At 38.9% G+C, this 15,649-nt stretch overlaps 1 protein-coding gene across 1 annotated transcript in view; it reads left to right on the top strand.

Moving 5' to 3' along the window:
* The first annotated feature begins 262 nt into the window (after positions 1–262).
* Positions 263–15,649, top strand: part of NUDT3 (nudix hydrolase 3) — a 74,136-nt gene continuing 58,749 nt past the window's right edge. Inside the window, exon 1 of the mRNA XM_007483700.3 lies at positions 263–1,391. Within this exon, the coding sequence (XP_007483762.1) occupies positions 1,293–1,391 (99 nt within the window). The 5' untranslated portion in view covers positions 263–1,292. The remainder of the gene's footprint in view (positions 1,392–15,649) is intronic.

Below are 15,649 nucleotides of genomic sequence, written 5' to 3'. Positions count from 1 at the left end.
TTGTCCAATTCATCTTTTACCCATGAGGACATCTAGGTCCACAGATGTTAAAAAGACTTGTTGAAGAACAAGAAGACCAAGTGATTGACTTGAAACTCCCTCCCCTTCCCCCCATCCTGGAAACGCATTACCAATTAATGGACAAGGAAAACAAATTGCTGAAAGCCACCAATGCCCAACTAAGCAAATACTCCGAATTCGGGAGGAGGTGGCTTGAAGGCAACAAGGCAGTGCTTTCTTACATTTCCTGGGAGTATTTTTATTTTTTATTTTTTTTTAGATTTAGGGGAAGGGATTTTTTAGGGAGAGGGATGATGGGGGGAAGGGGAGTTGTCCTAAACGTGTTGGTTGCTATTTTAAACTGTTTATAGCCCATAACTTACTCTTCAGCCCCTACACCATTTATCTGAAGCAAAAGCAATTTTCTTGAATTTTATTCCCCAAGGTCCAAGCTGGAATCCCCAGCACAAGTGGGACATCCCCCCTCCCTCCGCTCTTCCCTACCCCACCCCACACCTCCCCCGCCCCGTCCCCTCTGGCCCCAGGAGGACCAGTGGGGTTCTACAGTCCCTTCGATGACCTAGCGCTGAACTCGAGCCTCGGCACTTTGCCCAGGTTTCCTTTATTCTTCTAGGGAACCCAACACAGCCACACCCGCCGCAAACTCGAGGCCTCGTTATGCTCCGGCTCCCCTGCTACGCTACGGGCGTAGCGGCATCCACTAGCCTCCCAGCCGGGGGCGGCCCCATTCCAGACGCCCGTTTACGCCCGCGCGGTTGGCATTAGGGCTTGAGCTGCGCTCGCTGGGGAGGGAGAGATTCCCGAAAGCTGCTTACGCCGAGAACGCGGAGAGGGTCTTGTTGCTCCGCGCAGCCTTACGCCGATGACGCAGCGTACCCCAAGATGGCGGCCCGGTCGTCGTCGGTGGCGGCGGCGCTGGCGGAGGGGGCGGTGGCAGCGGCAGCCGTGAAGCGAACGGCAGCGGAGGAGAAGGCGGTGGCGGCCGTGACGGCGGCAACGGCGACGACGAAGACGACGGGTCTGGGGCGGGAGGAATGAGGTGGCCGCGGCGGGACAGCGGCAGAGCCGTGTAGCGGAGAAGCGGCTCCCTCCACTGCTCCCTCCCGGCGCGAGCGCGCCTGGGGCCGGCCCCGGAGCGGCCTCCAGACTCAATCTCGACCCCGACTCCGACCCAGACCCTTATCCCACCGGCAGCGGCCGCGGCTCCTCCTTCTCCTCCTCTTCTTTCCACGCCCCCTCCTGCCCTGACCCCTCGACCCCGATCCCGGACAATGATGAAGTTCAAGTCAAACCAGACCCGGACCTACGACGGCGATGGCTACAAGAAGCGGGCCGCGTGTCTGTGCTTCCGCAACGAGACCGAGGAGGAGGTGAGGGGGTATCCAAGTACTGGGACGGGGGCGCGCGGGCTACGTGCGAGACAATAGGGACGCCTCAGACCTGAGTGGGGAGGCGGAAATGGAAACAAAAGGGGGTGTCCCCTCTCTCCCTCCGACTCCTCTGGAGCTAGGGAGACAACTATTTGTGCCCTCCACTCCTATTAGGTAGACTCTGGTACAAGAGAAGCGAGGCTGTCATTCTGGGAGAGACGAGGTGTAGGGTGGGGCAGGACTAACTGATGGGGGATGGAGAGGGTGGGCTTGGGGGCTGGTAGGTGGAGGAGGAGAGGGGGAGGCTGGCAGCTGGGGGGCTTCGGGCCAAGACGTCTTGCCCCTGGGCGTGAGTCCCTTTTTAAAAGGCTGGGATTTGCCCAGAGTGGAAGAAGTCTAGTCTGTGCAATTCCCTGAGGTGATGAATAAGGAAAAAACATTATGGTGAGGAAGCAAGCCAGGAGCTGTTTGGAGAAATTATGGAGCTCCTCTGGAGAAGAAAGGGGAAATAAAGGATGTGGGAAAGTAATTTTGGAGCTGGTGGTTGGAGGCTCTAATTGTCTTTCGATAAGAACGACCGAGGTCAAATGGCAGTGGTTTAATGAATGGTCTGTAGTTACAGGATCTTCCTGCAGCAGTTTTTGAGTCATCTGGACACAGAACTATATTTGTCAGACACACTCGTTGAGTGACCACTCTAGGCTAGTAATTCGCTTCACTTAGCACTTGTGTAGTTTGCCTGGATTTTGTATTGGTCATACTTCCTGGGCAAGGAAAGACTTAAAAATAGTTGAGTGTTTACATGCCCAGTGGTAGTTATTTTACTATATCCAGTATACCTAAGGGCAGCCCTAGGAAGAGAGAAAGTTGGTAAAACAATCTTTGTGGTCTGGAAAATTTTCAGCTTTACAGTTAATCTTCAAGGCTGAAACCTGTAATTAAGGTCTTTGGGCTAATTCCTTTCACTGCCCAAAAGTAAGGCCCATAGGGCAAAAATTGCTGAGTGGGGGGGGGGGCGGGGGTGGGATGTGAAGAGGACCGGAATGCTTTCAATTATTGATTTATTTTTAGTTGTTATATAAAAAAAATCTGTGCTTCTAAAGTAGTTTCCGTGGTGATTCAGTGAATCCAGAAATAAAGAAGAGGCTTTGGAAATTTAAAATGGTCCTTTGGGGAAAGTGTTTCTTATGTACATAATAGAATGATAAAGTTAAAGTTGAAACAATGGAATACATTAATATTCAGCATATTTATATTGGGCAAAGCATTCAGCATTACATTGAATCCTGGGGGACCTACCAGCAAATACTATCCAAATGAGGAAAGAAATCTGGGCCAATACTTGTGAAGGAAAACCTTGATGAAATGAGAAAGTGAGAATTAAAATTAATGCCTTAAAATGTGAACTCCTATGACAATATATGTATTGTTGAGATAGTATTTCCTTATAGTAGAATCTAAGGTAATATATACTTTGTATCTAGTCACTTGTTTTAAAGGTTTCCAAACTTTTTAGGACATAAAGTGGCTGTCTTAGTTTGACCAAGGCTTTGTTCTGTTTTATTATAATATTTGTAGCTTTAGGAAACTGCATGGGATCTCAGGCTTGGGGGTGGGTGGGTTATTGAAATAATAATAGCAAATATTGCTATAATTCTACCAACTATAAGTTTAACTTTAGCATGAACAATGCAAATTTTTTTTGTATTATACATATATATGTTATATATGTAAACGAATTATTTGTGGTTGAAACAGAAATCCATTATGGATAAATTAATTTAGGCTCATTTTTCCTAATTTCTTTTGCTTAAAAGTTATACTACTTAAAATGCTACCATTAGTAGCAATACATCTGGGATTTCAAAGCAATAGTAATTATTTTTTCTAAGTTGATTTCTATTTTTTAAAATTTATTTTTTATTGAACATTTTTATTTAATTAATTTAGAATATTTTCCCATTGGTTTCTATTTTAACAAATTTTCCACATAAGTTTTCCAAAGTTATATGATCCAAATTGTCTCTCCCTTTCCCCCTCCCTGCTCCTGGAGCTGACAAGCAATTCAATCTGGGTTATACATATTTCCGTATTACTCATTTTTGTAAGTAAATAACCTTATAAAACCAAAACCTTCTGAAATGTACCTAAATAAACAAGTGATAAATCATATGTTTTCACCTTCATTTCTACTCCCGACAGTTTTTTCTCTGGACATGGATAGCATTCTTTTTCATATGTCCCGCAGAATTGACCTTGATTATTGTATTGCTGTTAATAGCAATGTCTTCCACATTTGATGGTTCCACAATAAGCAATAGTAATTGTTAAATGTTTAAGGGAATCCTGAAAATAAAAGTCACAAGCAGTGTCACTCTCTTTTAGTATTTTAATCTAAAAATTCTAATGTAGCAAAAATTATTTTAAAGGGGGCAGCTGGGTGGCTCAGTGGATTGACAGTCAGGACCAGAGACAGGATGTCCTGGGTTCAATTCTGACCTTAGACACTTCTTAGCTCTGTGACCCTGGGCAAGTCATTTAACCCCCATTGCCCAGCCCTTACCACTCTTCTGCCTTAGAACCAGTACAGTATTGATTCTAAGACAGAAGGTAAGGGTTTAAAAAAAATTACAGAATTAACTTTTTATTGATTAAATTGAGTGATTAAGTTATTTGTGAATCATGGTCATGGAATATTAAAATAGTAAGTGATATAATTAACAACCAGCTTTCTTAATCTTATGTTACAGAAGAGGAATCTTAGGCCCAGGGAGGCTTCAATATGTCCAAGGAATATAGGTTTGTATTGATCTGTCCTAACATAGGGTCCCTAACTTTTTATGTGAAGTTTGTTGATCAATAAATATTTATTAAGCACCTAAGGGATTCAGAAAGAGACAAAAGATAGTCCCTGCCCTCAAGAAGATCACATTCTAATGGGGGAAGCAACAAGCAAACAAATGGGTATTAACAAGCTATATACAAGATAAATAAGAAATAATTAAAAGAAGTAAGGCATTAGAATTAAGAGGGGTTAAGAAAAGGTTTCCTGTAGAAGATCAGATTTTAGTTGAGACTTAAAAGAAAGCCAGAGATAGCAGTAGGTAGAGATGAGGGAGGAGAATGGAGAAAGCCAGAGAAAATGCCTAGAGCTGAGAGATGAGGAGGTGAATATCATACTGATCAAAGAGTATGTGGCAGAGAATAAGGTATCATATGATTGGAAGGGAAAGAGGGACTAGGTCAGTGATGGTGAACCTTTTAGATATTGAGTGCCAGGACCTGCCCCCACCCCAAGACTGAGTGTCATGCTCCTCTCCTAATGCATTGCTGGATATGTCCCCCCTCCCCCCCTTATCTCACACAGTGGAGGGAGGAAGCACTCCTATTGGGCTATTGGGCAGAGAGGTGGGGAATGTGAAGAAATGTCCTCAGGCTTGGTGGAGAGGGGAGGGGAGCTGCTCCCCTTCAGTCCCTCTCCCTTTCTAGTTAATAAACTTGGTGTGAGGGGAGGGCAGCCACATGCCCATAGATAGTGTTCTGTGTGCCATCTTTGACACCCGTGCCATAGGTTCACCTATCACTGGACTAGGTCATGAAGAGTTTTGAATGTCTAACAGGATTTGTATTTGATCCTGGAGAAAGTAACAAGACCCTGGAATTCATTTTTCTTAGTGTAATTTTCCAAGGTTACATGATTCATGTTCTCTCCTTCCCCTCCTTCCTCCCCTCTCCTGGAGTTGACAAGCAATTCTACTGGGTTATACATGTATTATCAATCAATGCCTATTTTCATATTATTCATTTTTGTAAGAGAGTAATCTTTTAAAACCAAAATCCCAAATTCTAAACACATATAAATAAGTGATAAATCATGTTTTCCTTCTACATTTCTACTCCCATGGTTCTTTCTCTTGATGTCAATAGCATTCTTTCCCATAAGTCCCTCAAGAGTGTCCTGGATCATTGCATTGCAGTTAGTAGCAGTCTGTTACATTTGATCATCCCATAATGTTTCAGTTACTGTGTACAATATTCTCCTGGTTCTGCTCATTTCACTCTATATCAGTTCATGGAGGTCTTCCTAGTATTTATAGAAGTTAAGCCATTCATCATTCTTTACAGTGCAATAGTATTCCATCACCTGTCATATACCACAATTTGTTCAGCTATTCCCCAATTGAGGAAAATTTTTTGAACAGACATTTTTTTACCTCTTTGGGATACAAACCTAGTGACACTGAAGTTTGTTGATTGAGAGTGGCAATGTGATCAGGCCTGTACTTTTAGGAAAATTACTTTGGTGACTGAATGGAGAGTGAATTGAAGTGGTAAAAGACTTGAGGCATGTAGATCCACCAGCAGGCTATTGCATTGGTCCAGATGTGAGATATTTTGGACCTGCACCAGAATGGTGGTAGTTTTAGAATAGAGAAGGGGGAATTTTGGAGAGACATTGCAGAGATTATATTGATAGGCCTTGGCAACAATTTAGATATGAGAATGAGAAATAGTGAGGAGCCAAGGATGACTCCATGGTTGAAGGATGGTGTTGCCCTCAACAGTAGTAGGGAAGTTAAGGGAGGATGTTGACTTAGGGGGAAACTATTGAGGTCTGTTTTGAACATGTTGAGTTTAAGATGTCTAGTAGACACCCATTTTGAAATGTCTGAAAGGCAGTTGGGGATTTGAAATTGGAGGTCAGCAGAGAGTTTGGAGCAATATAGGTAGATTTTAGAATTTTTAGCTATTGCTTTTTAGTCAGGCAGTCACCTAGTGAAGTATTAGATGGAGAAGAGAATAGAGCCTAGGACAAAACCTTATGGGACATATGCAGTTAAAGAGTATGACCTGGGTATGGATCTAGCAAAAAGACTTGAGAAGGAGAGCATGATAGATAGGAAGACTAGGGAGAGTAGTTTCCTGAAAGACTAGAGAAGAGAAGATACATGGAAGGGAGGATGATCAATACTGGATTCAAGGAGAGTGAGGAGTAAAAAAAAAGCCATTGGATTTAGCATCTAAGATCATTGGTAACTTTGAAAGGAGAAGTTTTGGTGGAATGATATGGTCAGAAGCCAAGATTAAGAAGAGAGTGAGAGGTCTCTATCATAGATGACATTTTCTAGTTTAGTCACCAAGAATAGAAGAGATATGGGATAAAAGTGAAGGTGGAAGGATCAAGTGAGGGTGTTTTGAGGATGGAAGAGATAGGTTCCTGTTGGAAGATAGTAGAGAAGGAGTCAGTAGATAGAGAGAGATTGAAGATAAGTGAGAGAAAATCTGTTGGAGGAGGCACAATGGAATAGAGTCATTTGTGTGGGAAGATGTATTAGCCTCAGTAAGTAGTGGAGTTACTTCATATGAGATGGGTTAAGATTAAGAAGTGGCAGAAGGCATCTCAGTGTAGGTGAAGAAGGTACCAGCAGCAAATGGTTTCAATTATTTACATAAAATTTAGGCACATTTCTCATCAAAGAGATGGGGAAGGAGACGACTTGTGTGCAAATAGAGATCTGCTACACCTGAACTACATTTACCCAGAATCTTTTTAAGTTATGTCCTCATTTTACGTATGGAGATAAATTTGTCTGAGATCCACACTGCAGGTCTCTTTTTGAGCTTGGGTTTTTGGTAAAGCTTGGCAGATCTGGGTCTCCGACAAATTTATCTTCCAAGCATCTTTACATAAAATGAAGATGTAACTTAAAAGGATGTTGGGTAAATGTAGTTCAGGTGTAGCAAATTTCTATTTGCACGCTTGTGTTAGGGGTAAAACTTAGGGTTGGACTGAATATATTTTTAGTTGGTCACCAGAGATTTAAATTCTAAATCCTAATGAAATACTCAAGTCAGAATGGAATTCTGGTGGTTTATTTACAATAGAGTGAAGATGTTAAGGAAGAAAGAAAGAGAGAAAAGAGAGAGATACCAGGCATGAGTTCAGAGGCCCCATGGGTGGGGGTGAGTGGATGGGGGGGTTGCTGTAAGGGGGGAGAGGATTAAATCACAGCTTCCAGCCAGGAGGCCTCCTCCAAGATGAGGGGCCTCCTCAGAGAGGTTGGTGCCTCCAGAAAAGCCAAGGAAAGGGGAGTAAGCCTTGCACTCACCACATGATAGTCTAAGGGAAGCAGTCTGAGGTCTCCTGTTGGAGCTCCTCCACAGTCAAGTTCCATCGCCAAGTCCCTCTTACAGGAAGTGACACAAAATATAAAGGCAGTTTTTACGTCACTTCCTATATCTTACATGTACCAATGATGACTTAAACTTGGCTTTGGATGACCCAGGGGGTCAGTCAGTTGTATCTGATTTGTTACTTGCTAGCACACACAGGTCATAGACCTTCCTCCCCCACACTTAATCCTTAAGTGGGGGGTGTATACATTCCTGGTTGCTAAAATTCTAAAGACTAAGCAGGGTGGAGTAAATCTAAAATTCACACTTGGCAGGATTAAGGAAGATTGGAAAGATTTAGAAGAGCTGTTATAGATAGTGGTATAGTGAATCTAGCAATAGTGAGGGCCAAGATGAGATTGTGTCACATAATTTTGTTGTGGACTCAGAGTAGTTGTGTGATTTTTACCTTCATTCAGTACCATGTGTATAGGAGAGATGGTGGCTAGAACGTGGGAATGATCCAAAACTGAGCCTGGTCAGTATGCAATTGGCAATGTGTTCAAGGGGCTAGAGACTCAAGAGAAGAGGACAATGATAATTGACCTAGTTCACCAAGGGATCTAGAAGGGGGATAGAGAGAGTCAGAATGGAATTCTGGTGGTTTATTTACAATAGAGTGAAGATGTTAAGGAAGAAAGAAAGAGAGAAAAGAGAGAGATACCAGGCATGAGTTCAGAGGCCCCATGGGTGGGGGTGAGTGGATGGGGGGGTTGCTGTAAGGGGGGAGAGGATTAAATCACAGCTTCCAGCCAGGAGGCCTCCTCCAAGATGAGGGGCCTCCTCAGAGTGGTGCAAGTGCAGGGGAGATGTCCTAGGAGAGAACTTAGTGATTGAGGGATGAAAGGTTTGGTTAGTAAAGGCACAGAAAGAGTTGGAAAGCCAATAGATTATGGCCAGATAGGATATTTTGGAATTCTTGAACATGGAGACAGTGCATTGTGAATAATGTCGAAGATAGGGAGATCCAGTCTCTTAGAGAGATTAGAAGATAGGAAAAAACATCCCCTATAGATGGTATGATCTTTAATATTAGTCACTTGTTCATTGTGAATTTATTGTAGAATATGGTCTAGTATGTTGGCAGTTCTCTTTAATTGCCATATCTGGTCTTCACTTCCACTATCCTCTCTTCAAAACTTTTCTTGGGTCTGGTTTTTATAATGGTATTCTTACCTCTGACCTTTGAGTGTATCTCAGGGTTACACACAGTTCCAGGCCCTCTTCTCTCTCTTTCCAATTTCTCATTTGTTGAGATCATCAGCTCCCATGGGTCTAATGATCATTATGCATATGATTTCAAGATATATCTACAAAAGCACTTTATATTCATCATTTAATTAGAGCATCATAACAACCCAATTAGCTAAATACAGATATTTTCCCCCCAATTTCACAAGTGAGGAAACTGAGGCTCCAAGAAATTATGTGACTTACCTATAGTCACACAGCTCCTATCTGAGGAGCCATATCAACCATTCTGTAGTCTGCGTAGCCTCAAGTCATAACATTCCATCCACCAGAAAATGCATGGCTTTTGTTTTTTAACATTGTTGTAATATGAGTTTGAATTTTGTCTCAGTTACTTATTACTTTTGTGACCTTGGATAAGTCACTTACTTTTCTCTGAATCTCAGTCTCTTCACCTGCAAAGTGAAGGTGTTGGAGTGGATGATTTCTATGGTTCCTTCCAACTCAGTTTCATAAAATCATTTGACTATGAAGGACTTATGACCATTAGCATCTTTCAAAAGTCATTTCTTTTGACCATCATTTCTTAGAGACCCTCCTGTATTTTTCCTCCCATCTTTCATACTTAACGGCAGTATACTTCCTTTGAAGTCCTCTTCTGATGCTTCCTTATGGTATGAACATGACTATACACAAGCTTGACCATATTTTATCAAACTAGAAAATTTTCAAATGCCAACCTAGTGACAGACTTGCTCTATTGACTGAGAACTGGCATAGCCAAATTTCATAGTATCTTATTGATAAACAGTGATGAATCTTTTTGACCACAGCCCAGCCAAAGACTATTAGATAACAAGGAGGTGCAGTAGATAGAAGGCTAGACTTGGAATCAAGAAGATCTAAGTTCAGATCTGCTCTGGAACACTTCTTAGTTGCCCTGGCCAAATCACTTAATGTCTATCTGCTATAGTTTTTTCTACTGTAAAATGAGGATAATGATAGTAAATAATGAAGTAAAAAACAGGAATCAAGAATTCTAACCTGTTTTTCATTAAATTGGTGGTAGAATATAGAATGGACATGACATGAAGTTATGCATAGAATGAAAGTTCTGTGGAATAATAGTGATAGCCAACCTTTAGGGCTATTAACCTTGGGCTTGTTATAGACATGTCAGCATCAAATGAGCCATATTTAACATACAATACATGATTAGTATAATAGTAGTAATTGTTGGAATTCTAGTATTTGTTTTAAAAAAAACCCAAACTTCACAAAAGAACAAAAAGCTAAAGGACCATTTAAGTCTCCAGACAATTTAATGGGTTATACTATTAGAAAATAGGAAATAAGGGGGCAGCTGGGTGTTTCAGTGGATTGGGAGCCAGGCCTAGAGAGAGGAGGTCCTTGGTTCAAATTTGGCCTCAGACACTTACTAGCTCTGTGACCCTGGACAATTCACTTAACTCCCATTGCGTAGCCTTGCCTTAGAATCAATACAAAGTATTTTAAGAAATAGGAAATAGGGCTAATTGGAGCAAAATAGGATTTACAGTAGAAATAAGAAAGAATTATAAACATTGAAATGTTACAAAAGACTGTATTAAAAGCTTTCTTTGAAGATAGGCATTATATAATTAAATATAGTCTTATTTTGGGGTTTGTAGGTAGCTTAGTGAATAGAAAGCCTGATCTAGAGATGGGAGGTCCTGGGTTCAATTTTGTCCTTAGACACTTCATAGGCATGTCATTTAACCCCAGTTGCTTAACATTTACTACTCTTTCTGACTTGGAACTGATAACTTTGTATCAATTCTAAGATAGAAAGTAAGGTTTAAAAAATGTGTAAGTTTGTGTTTTTAACTTTTCTCTTATTAGATTTAGCCCAATGTTTTAAACTTGTCAGGATAATTTTGGATCCTTGTTGTTAGTTTTCTCTTCGAGCTTTTTATCATTTGCAGATTAGATAGATGCCATATATGTTTTTATCTGTGTCTTTAATGAATATTAAACAGCAGAAGGCCAAGCATTGGATTCTGGGGCACTCTGATATGAAACAATAAGTTGGTGATGTCTTTTTTTTTTTAACTGCTCAATTAACCAGATATGAATCCACCTAATTGTACTGTCACCTAGACAAAAAGTTTCTAAAAATACAAACAAGGTTTTTTTGTACTTGTAGAGTCTTATTGTACAAAAGACTCTGATAATTTTAAAGTGCACATAAACAATAATATGAAAGGGTTTTTTTTTCCCCCAACCTTGCCCACTAGATATTCTATAATGTTGAAAAGTTGGTTTTGCATTTATAAATATTAAGTTCATGGAAATGTAATTGATTTGGACTAAATTGGGAGAAGGCCAAGAACAATCTGATTTATAGACTCAAAGGTTTTGTTTCTTTAGAATATATACAGTAATTTATTAGACTAATAAAGTATTACTTGATAGCAGTCATTATGAATACACAAGATTTGCAGTTTACTTATGAATGGATTCTTAAGAGTAACTTTAAAAGCTTTTCAGATTATTTAAATATTTCCTTATAAATCTTTTTATATTTAGCATAACCTGTTCCCACAAAAATATAAATCTTTGCCCAACCCATGTTTGAATTATGAATTTCAAATCAGTCAAATATGAATTAATGAGGGTACTTGTATAATACAGCTCTTTGTTTACAAGGAGCTAGTTTCGATGAAAGGAAAAAACTTTCTGATAAATTAGCCTCCTTATTTTTTAGAGTTTTCATAGCACTGGGTTTTGTAAGTATATTGAAAATAATGTTCAAAATGTCACTACTTAAATGTTTAAGTTTCTAATTTGAGAATTAATGTGTTTGATTAATTCAGAATGATTAACTGATCACTTAATTTCTAGCCTGTTCTATTTTCTTTCTGAATATTGCTCAGAAGTAATGAATTTCAAAAAATATATTTTAACATTATAATACTGCATAGTATGATTGCCAGAATATTTCTAGTGGTTTCAGCAGGAGATTAGGAAACAGAATAGCTTGATGCCCTGGAGTGGGTTCCTTTTGAGGTAGCATCCCTAATGAGAACCTGCTTGCTTCACCATCTGTAGCAGGAGTTGAGGGAAAATTTCTAATGTCTTATTGATTCTATCTTTTGTGGCAGTCAGATAACCCTTTCAGAGTGTTAGTTTTAGGGAGGAAGAAGGAAAATAATTATAAAAATTATTAGAAAAGACTTATGCGTAGGATCTTTGTTGTTTTTAGCCTTACATTCCATCTTATAAGAATGTTGAACCTCTAGTTTTGTGGAAGAATGATTCTCAGAACTGAAGATGTCATTTTTCTTGATCACTTCTACCAGTGAGACCAAGAGATCAAGATGGAAGATAATTCAGTACTCATTTTGATCTGTATTTAGAATGTCTTGAACAGTGATATTTGAATAAAAAATATGCTCCATACTTTGGGAATACCTCTTTAGACAAAGCCAAACTATGAATCCATGAAAAAGAAAATAAAAGGCATCTGGCCAGTTTTTTCATCCTGAATCCCTTCTGGCCTTGTAACTTACTCTATACTGTGAATTGACTGACTGGTTTCAAGCTGAGTTAAAGCACGACTGGAAGCTGAATTATTCTCTCCCTTAAACATTACCTGGAGCAGGGATGGTGATCAAGTGTTTGGGTTTTAAATAACTTTCTGGAAAATTACTTCTAAACTAAATAGAGTGGTATTAGCTTGCCAGCAAAGATAATTAATCAGTGGAAGGGAATATTGTCCAATTTAAAAGTGAGATTTTCTATGAATAATTGGAAAATTATTTGTAATAACCCGCTAAACTTCTGTCTAGTCATTAAGTCTTCTAAATTCAGTCAGAATGTGTGCATGACCTCTTCCATTGATGTTTTGAGAAATTTATTAAGATGTTTAAATTTGATTTTTTACTGTCTGTTGCTAGAACCACATAAGCTGCTTTTAATAAGGGATTTGCTTGTACATTTGAAGATTATAAATCCTGAGCCTAATATAGTGTCATGTACCCTGATGGACAGTTAATATTTTGATTTATGATTCTAAAGTAATGATAACCTTCCTGGTAATTTGTAATAGACACTATGCATAATTTCTCATTTCTTACTCTTACCAGGATAGTAAAATTAATTAGAATTTAATTTTTAAGGTTAAATATGTGGAAAAAATACAGTTACTAAAAAGATGTTGTTCCTCAGATTCACATCTAGTTATGCTTAATACTTCTATTTTGGTCCTTCTTTTTCCAGTGCCAAGGCTTCCTGCTGACTGCTCTACTCTAACTACAAGCCTCAGTTTTCTTCACCTTTTTTCCTTAATGTGTTTTGATAAAGCACACTTTTAACACTAGCTATTGCTGATTTGAAGGGGGGAGGGGAGAAGTTTATAGCATCAAGATGCTATTACCTCTCGATCACTGTTGTCTCTTTAGTCCATTTCATTCACATAACTTTCTTCTGATTGTGGAATGACCAAATATCCTTTGACTTACTTGGACAGTGCCACTCTTCGTTTGCATATCTCTGCCTCTTCTGACTCAGAATACATTGAACATTAGTGCAATTGGTGGCTACCTCATAACTGGAATAGACTACCCTGTAATCAGATTCTGTTATTTCAGGATATTTGAGGACTGAGGTATCCTGGTGCCAAAAATGCATTACTTATTTTCAAATAATTAATTGGAATATAGTAATTATACTATACACTAAAGCTGTACCAAACTCATTTTAATCTTTTTTTGCTTTAGCAAGCATTTTATAATTTTTGAAGTGTTTCGGGATTGTTAGCACTAATGATTTTAATTGTTAGGTACTGTAGATGTGGATGAGGTGAAATCTGTATCATTCCTGTGATACTTCCTAGAAATATATCTCTTTTCTCTCTTGTTTCTCCTCTTTCCTTTTCTGTGATTTCATCACTATACCAAGCTCTATATACATCAAAACAAATAGATATCTACTTTTTAGTCCAAAGTTGTTGAGATATCTAATCCTGTTGCCCTTCCTTCCATTCAATTCAACAATCATTTAACACTGGGGCTACAAAGATGGTTAATAACCTTCTCTCAACAACTTTATAAAGAAATTTGGCAGCTGTCGTAGGCTTCTCAAAAATAAAAGACAGCAGTGTGTAGCAGAGAGTGCTGGATTTGGAATCTGGAGGGTCTTAGTTCAAATCCTACCTACCCCAGACACTCGTGTGATTAAAGATGTATCTTTTAGTCACTCCCCTCAAGTTTCCTATCTATAAGGTGGAGGTAATGATAGCTATGGCATTTTATTCATAGAGTAGATGTAGCTCTATTAAGAAAATATGTTTACAATGATTTGCACCTTTAAAGATCCTAAAGTAAAACTACAAAAGTGATAAATGGGATCAAGAATGGTGTATTTCTAGGATGGTATATAGTAATTCTTGTTTTGGTACTTTAGCTATTAAAAGAGAAAATGCCAAAAATAATTTTGAATGAGATTATCTAGAATGTTAAAATAAGTGGACATTGTTAATAATGGACCTAAATACATTTGCCTCAATGTTTATATGAAGTTAGAGTTAGTAGAGTGTTGTTTCTGACCCTTAGAGGAATAGTTTATCTTTTAGTATAAAAAAAATAAGTCAAAGATTCCTTGCATTTTTGGACTTAACAGTATCACTGACTTCTGTTTTAGTGACTTTTCCCCCTTTTCTCCTAAATAGAAAAAGCACTTTTTTTAAACCCTTACCTTCTGTCTTGGTGTCAATACTGTGAATTGGCTCCAAGGCAGAAGAGTGGTAAGGGCTAGGCAATGGGGGTTAAGTGAATTGCCCAGGGTCACATACCTAGGAAGTGTCTAAGGCCAGATTTGAACCTAGGACCTCCCATCTCTAGGCCTGGCTTTCAATCCACTGAGCCACCCAGCTGCCCCCAAAAAAGCACATTTCAAATGTAAAACATTTTAAAAGTCACTTTAACATCATAGAACTATACATTTAGTACTAAAAGGAACCTTTAAAAGTCATAGAACCACCAGACCTTATTTTACAGATGAGGAAACTGAGGTACAGGGGTGTTAAATGACCTGTCTATGTTCTCAAAGCCAGGAAGTCCCTGAGACAGGAATTTTAACTCAGGTTTTCTTTAACTCTAAATCTTGTGCCCTATCCAGTATTCCACAATGCCTCACCCTTAAGGACATTTACATTATTTTTATATTAAAAATTGTATAAAATTAATTTTAGTGTGGAACTTGACCCTTTTAGATTTTTTCTTTAATGATGGTCTGTATAATATTTCCTTGCCTACTACTCTTCTTCTTTCATATTTTGTTGAATTGTGACTTTATTGGTGTTTTTATACCTTTTGCCAGTTCGGCACATAGCTCATCCATGGTTCTCATCCTTGTTATTTTTGTCAGTCTCCTTCTATAAATCTTCTATATGACATCTACCATACTATAGGAATTTTTCAGGTCTCAAGACTAGAAAGCCAAGAAGCATCAATTGATACAAAAAAATTATTATAACTTTACTATGAAATAAAAATTTTTATCCTATATTTTCTTTGAATTATGGATAAAAAAATGTTGACACAGATTGGTCCTTCATGTTATTCTTAATAACCAGTTTTGGGGGGGGTGTTAATATTTAATGAATACCAGAGCTGTTTTTAGGTTATTTTTCACTTTGTGATTCTTTTATTCTCATCTCACTCTCCCCTCTTATTAAGAATCTAGTCCCAGGATAATACGTTAGTAATAGTTTTAAATGTATGTTACCATAAGTATGTTATGACATAAATCATAAATGTATAATTATATTGCATTATATTGTTCTTTATAACATTGATTCTTGTAGGAAGGCAGCAAAGCTCAGAAGGGGATTTCTCAGAAGTAGGGGTTGG

The sequence above is a fragment of the Monodelphis domestica genome, chromosome 2, assembly GCF_027887165.1.
Source record: "Monodelphis domestica isolate mMonDom1 chromosome 2, mMonDom1.pri, whole genome shotgun sequence".
NCBI classification, from domain to species: domain Eukaryota; kingdom Metazoa; phylum Chordata; class Mammalia; order Didelphimorphia; family Didelphidae; genus Monodelphis; species Monodelphis domestica.
The sequence above is the reverse complement of the archived record's forward strand: the minus strand, read 5'-3'. Positions and strand labels throughout refer to the sequence as shown.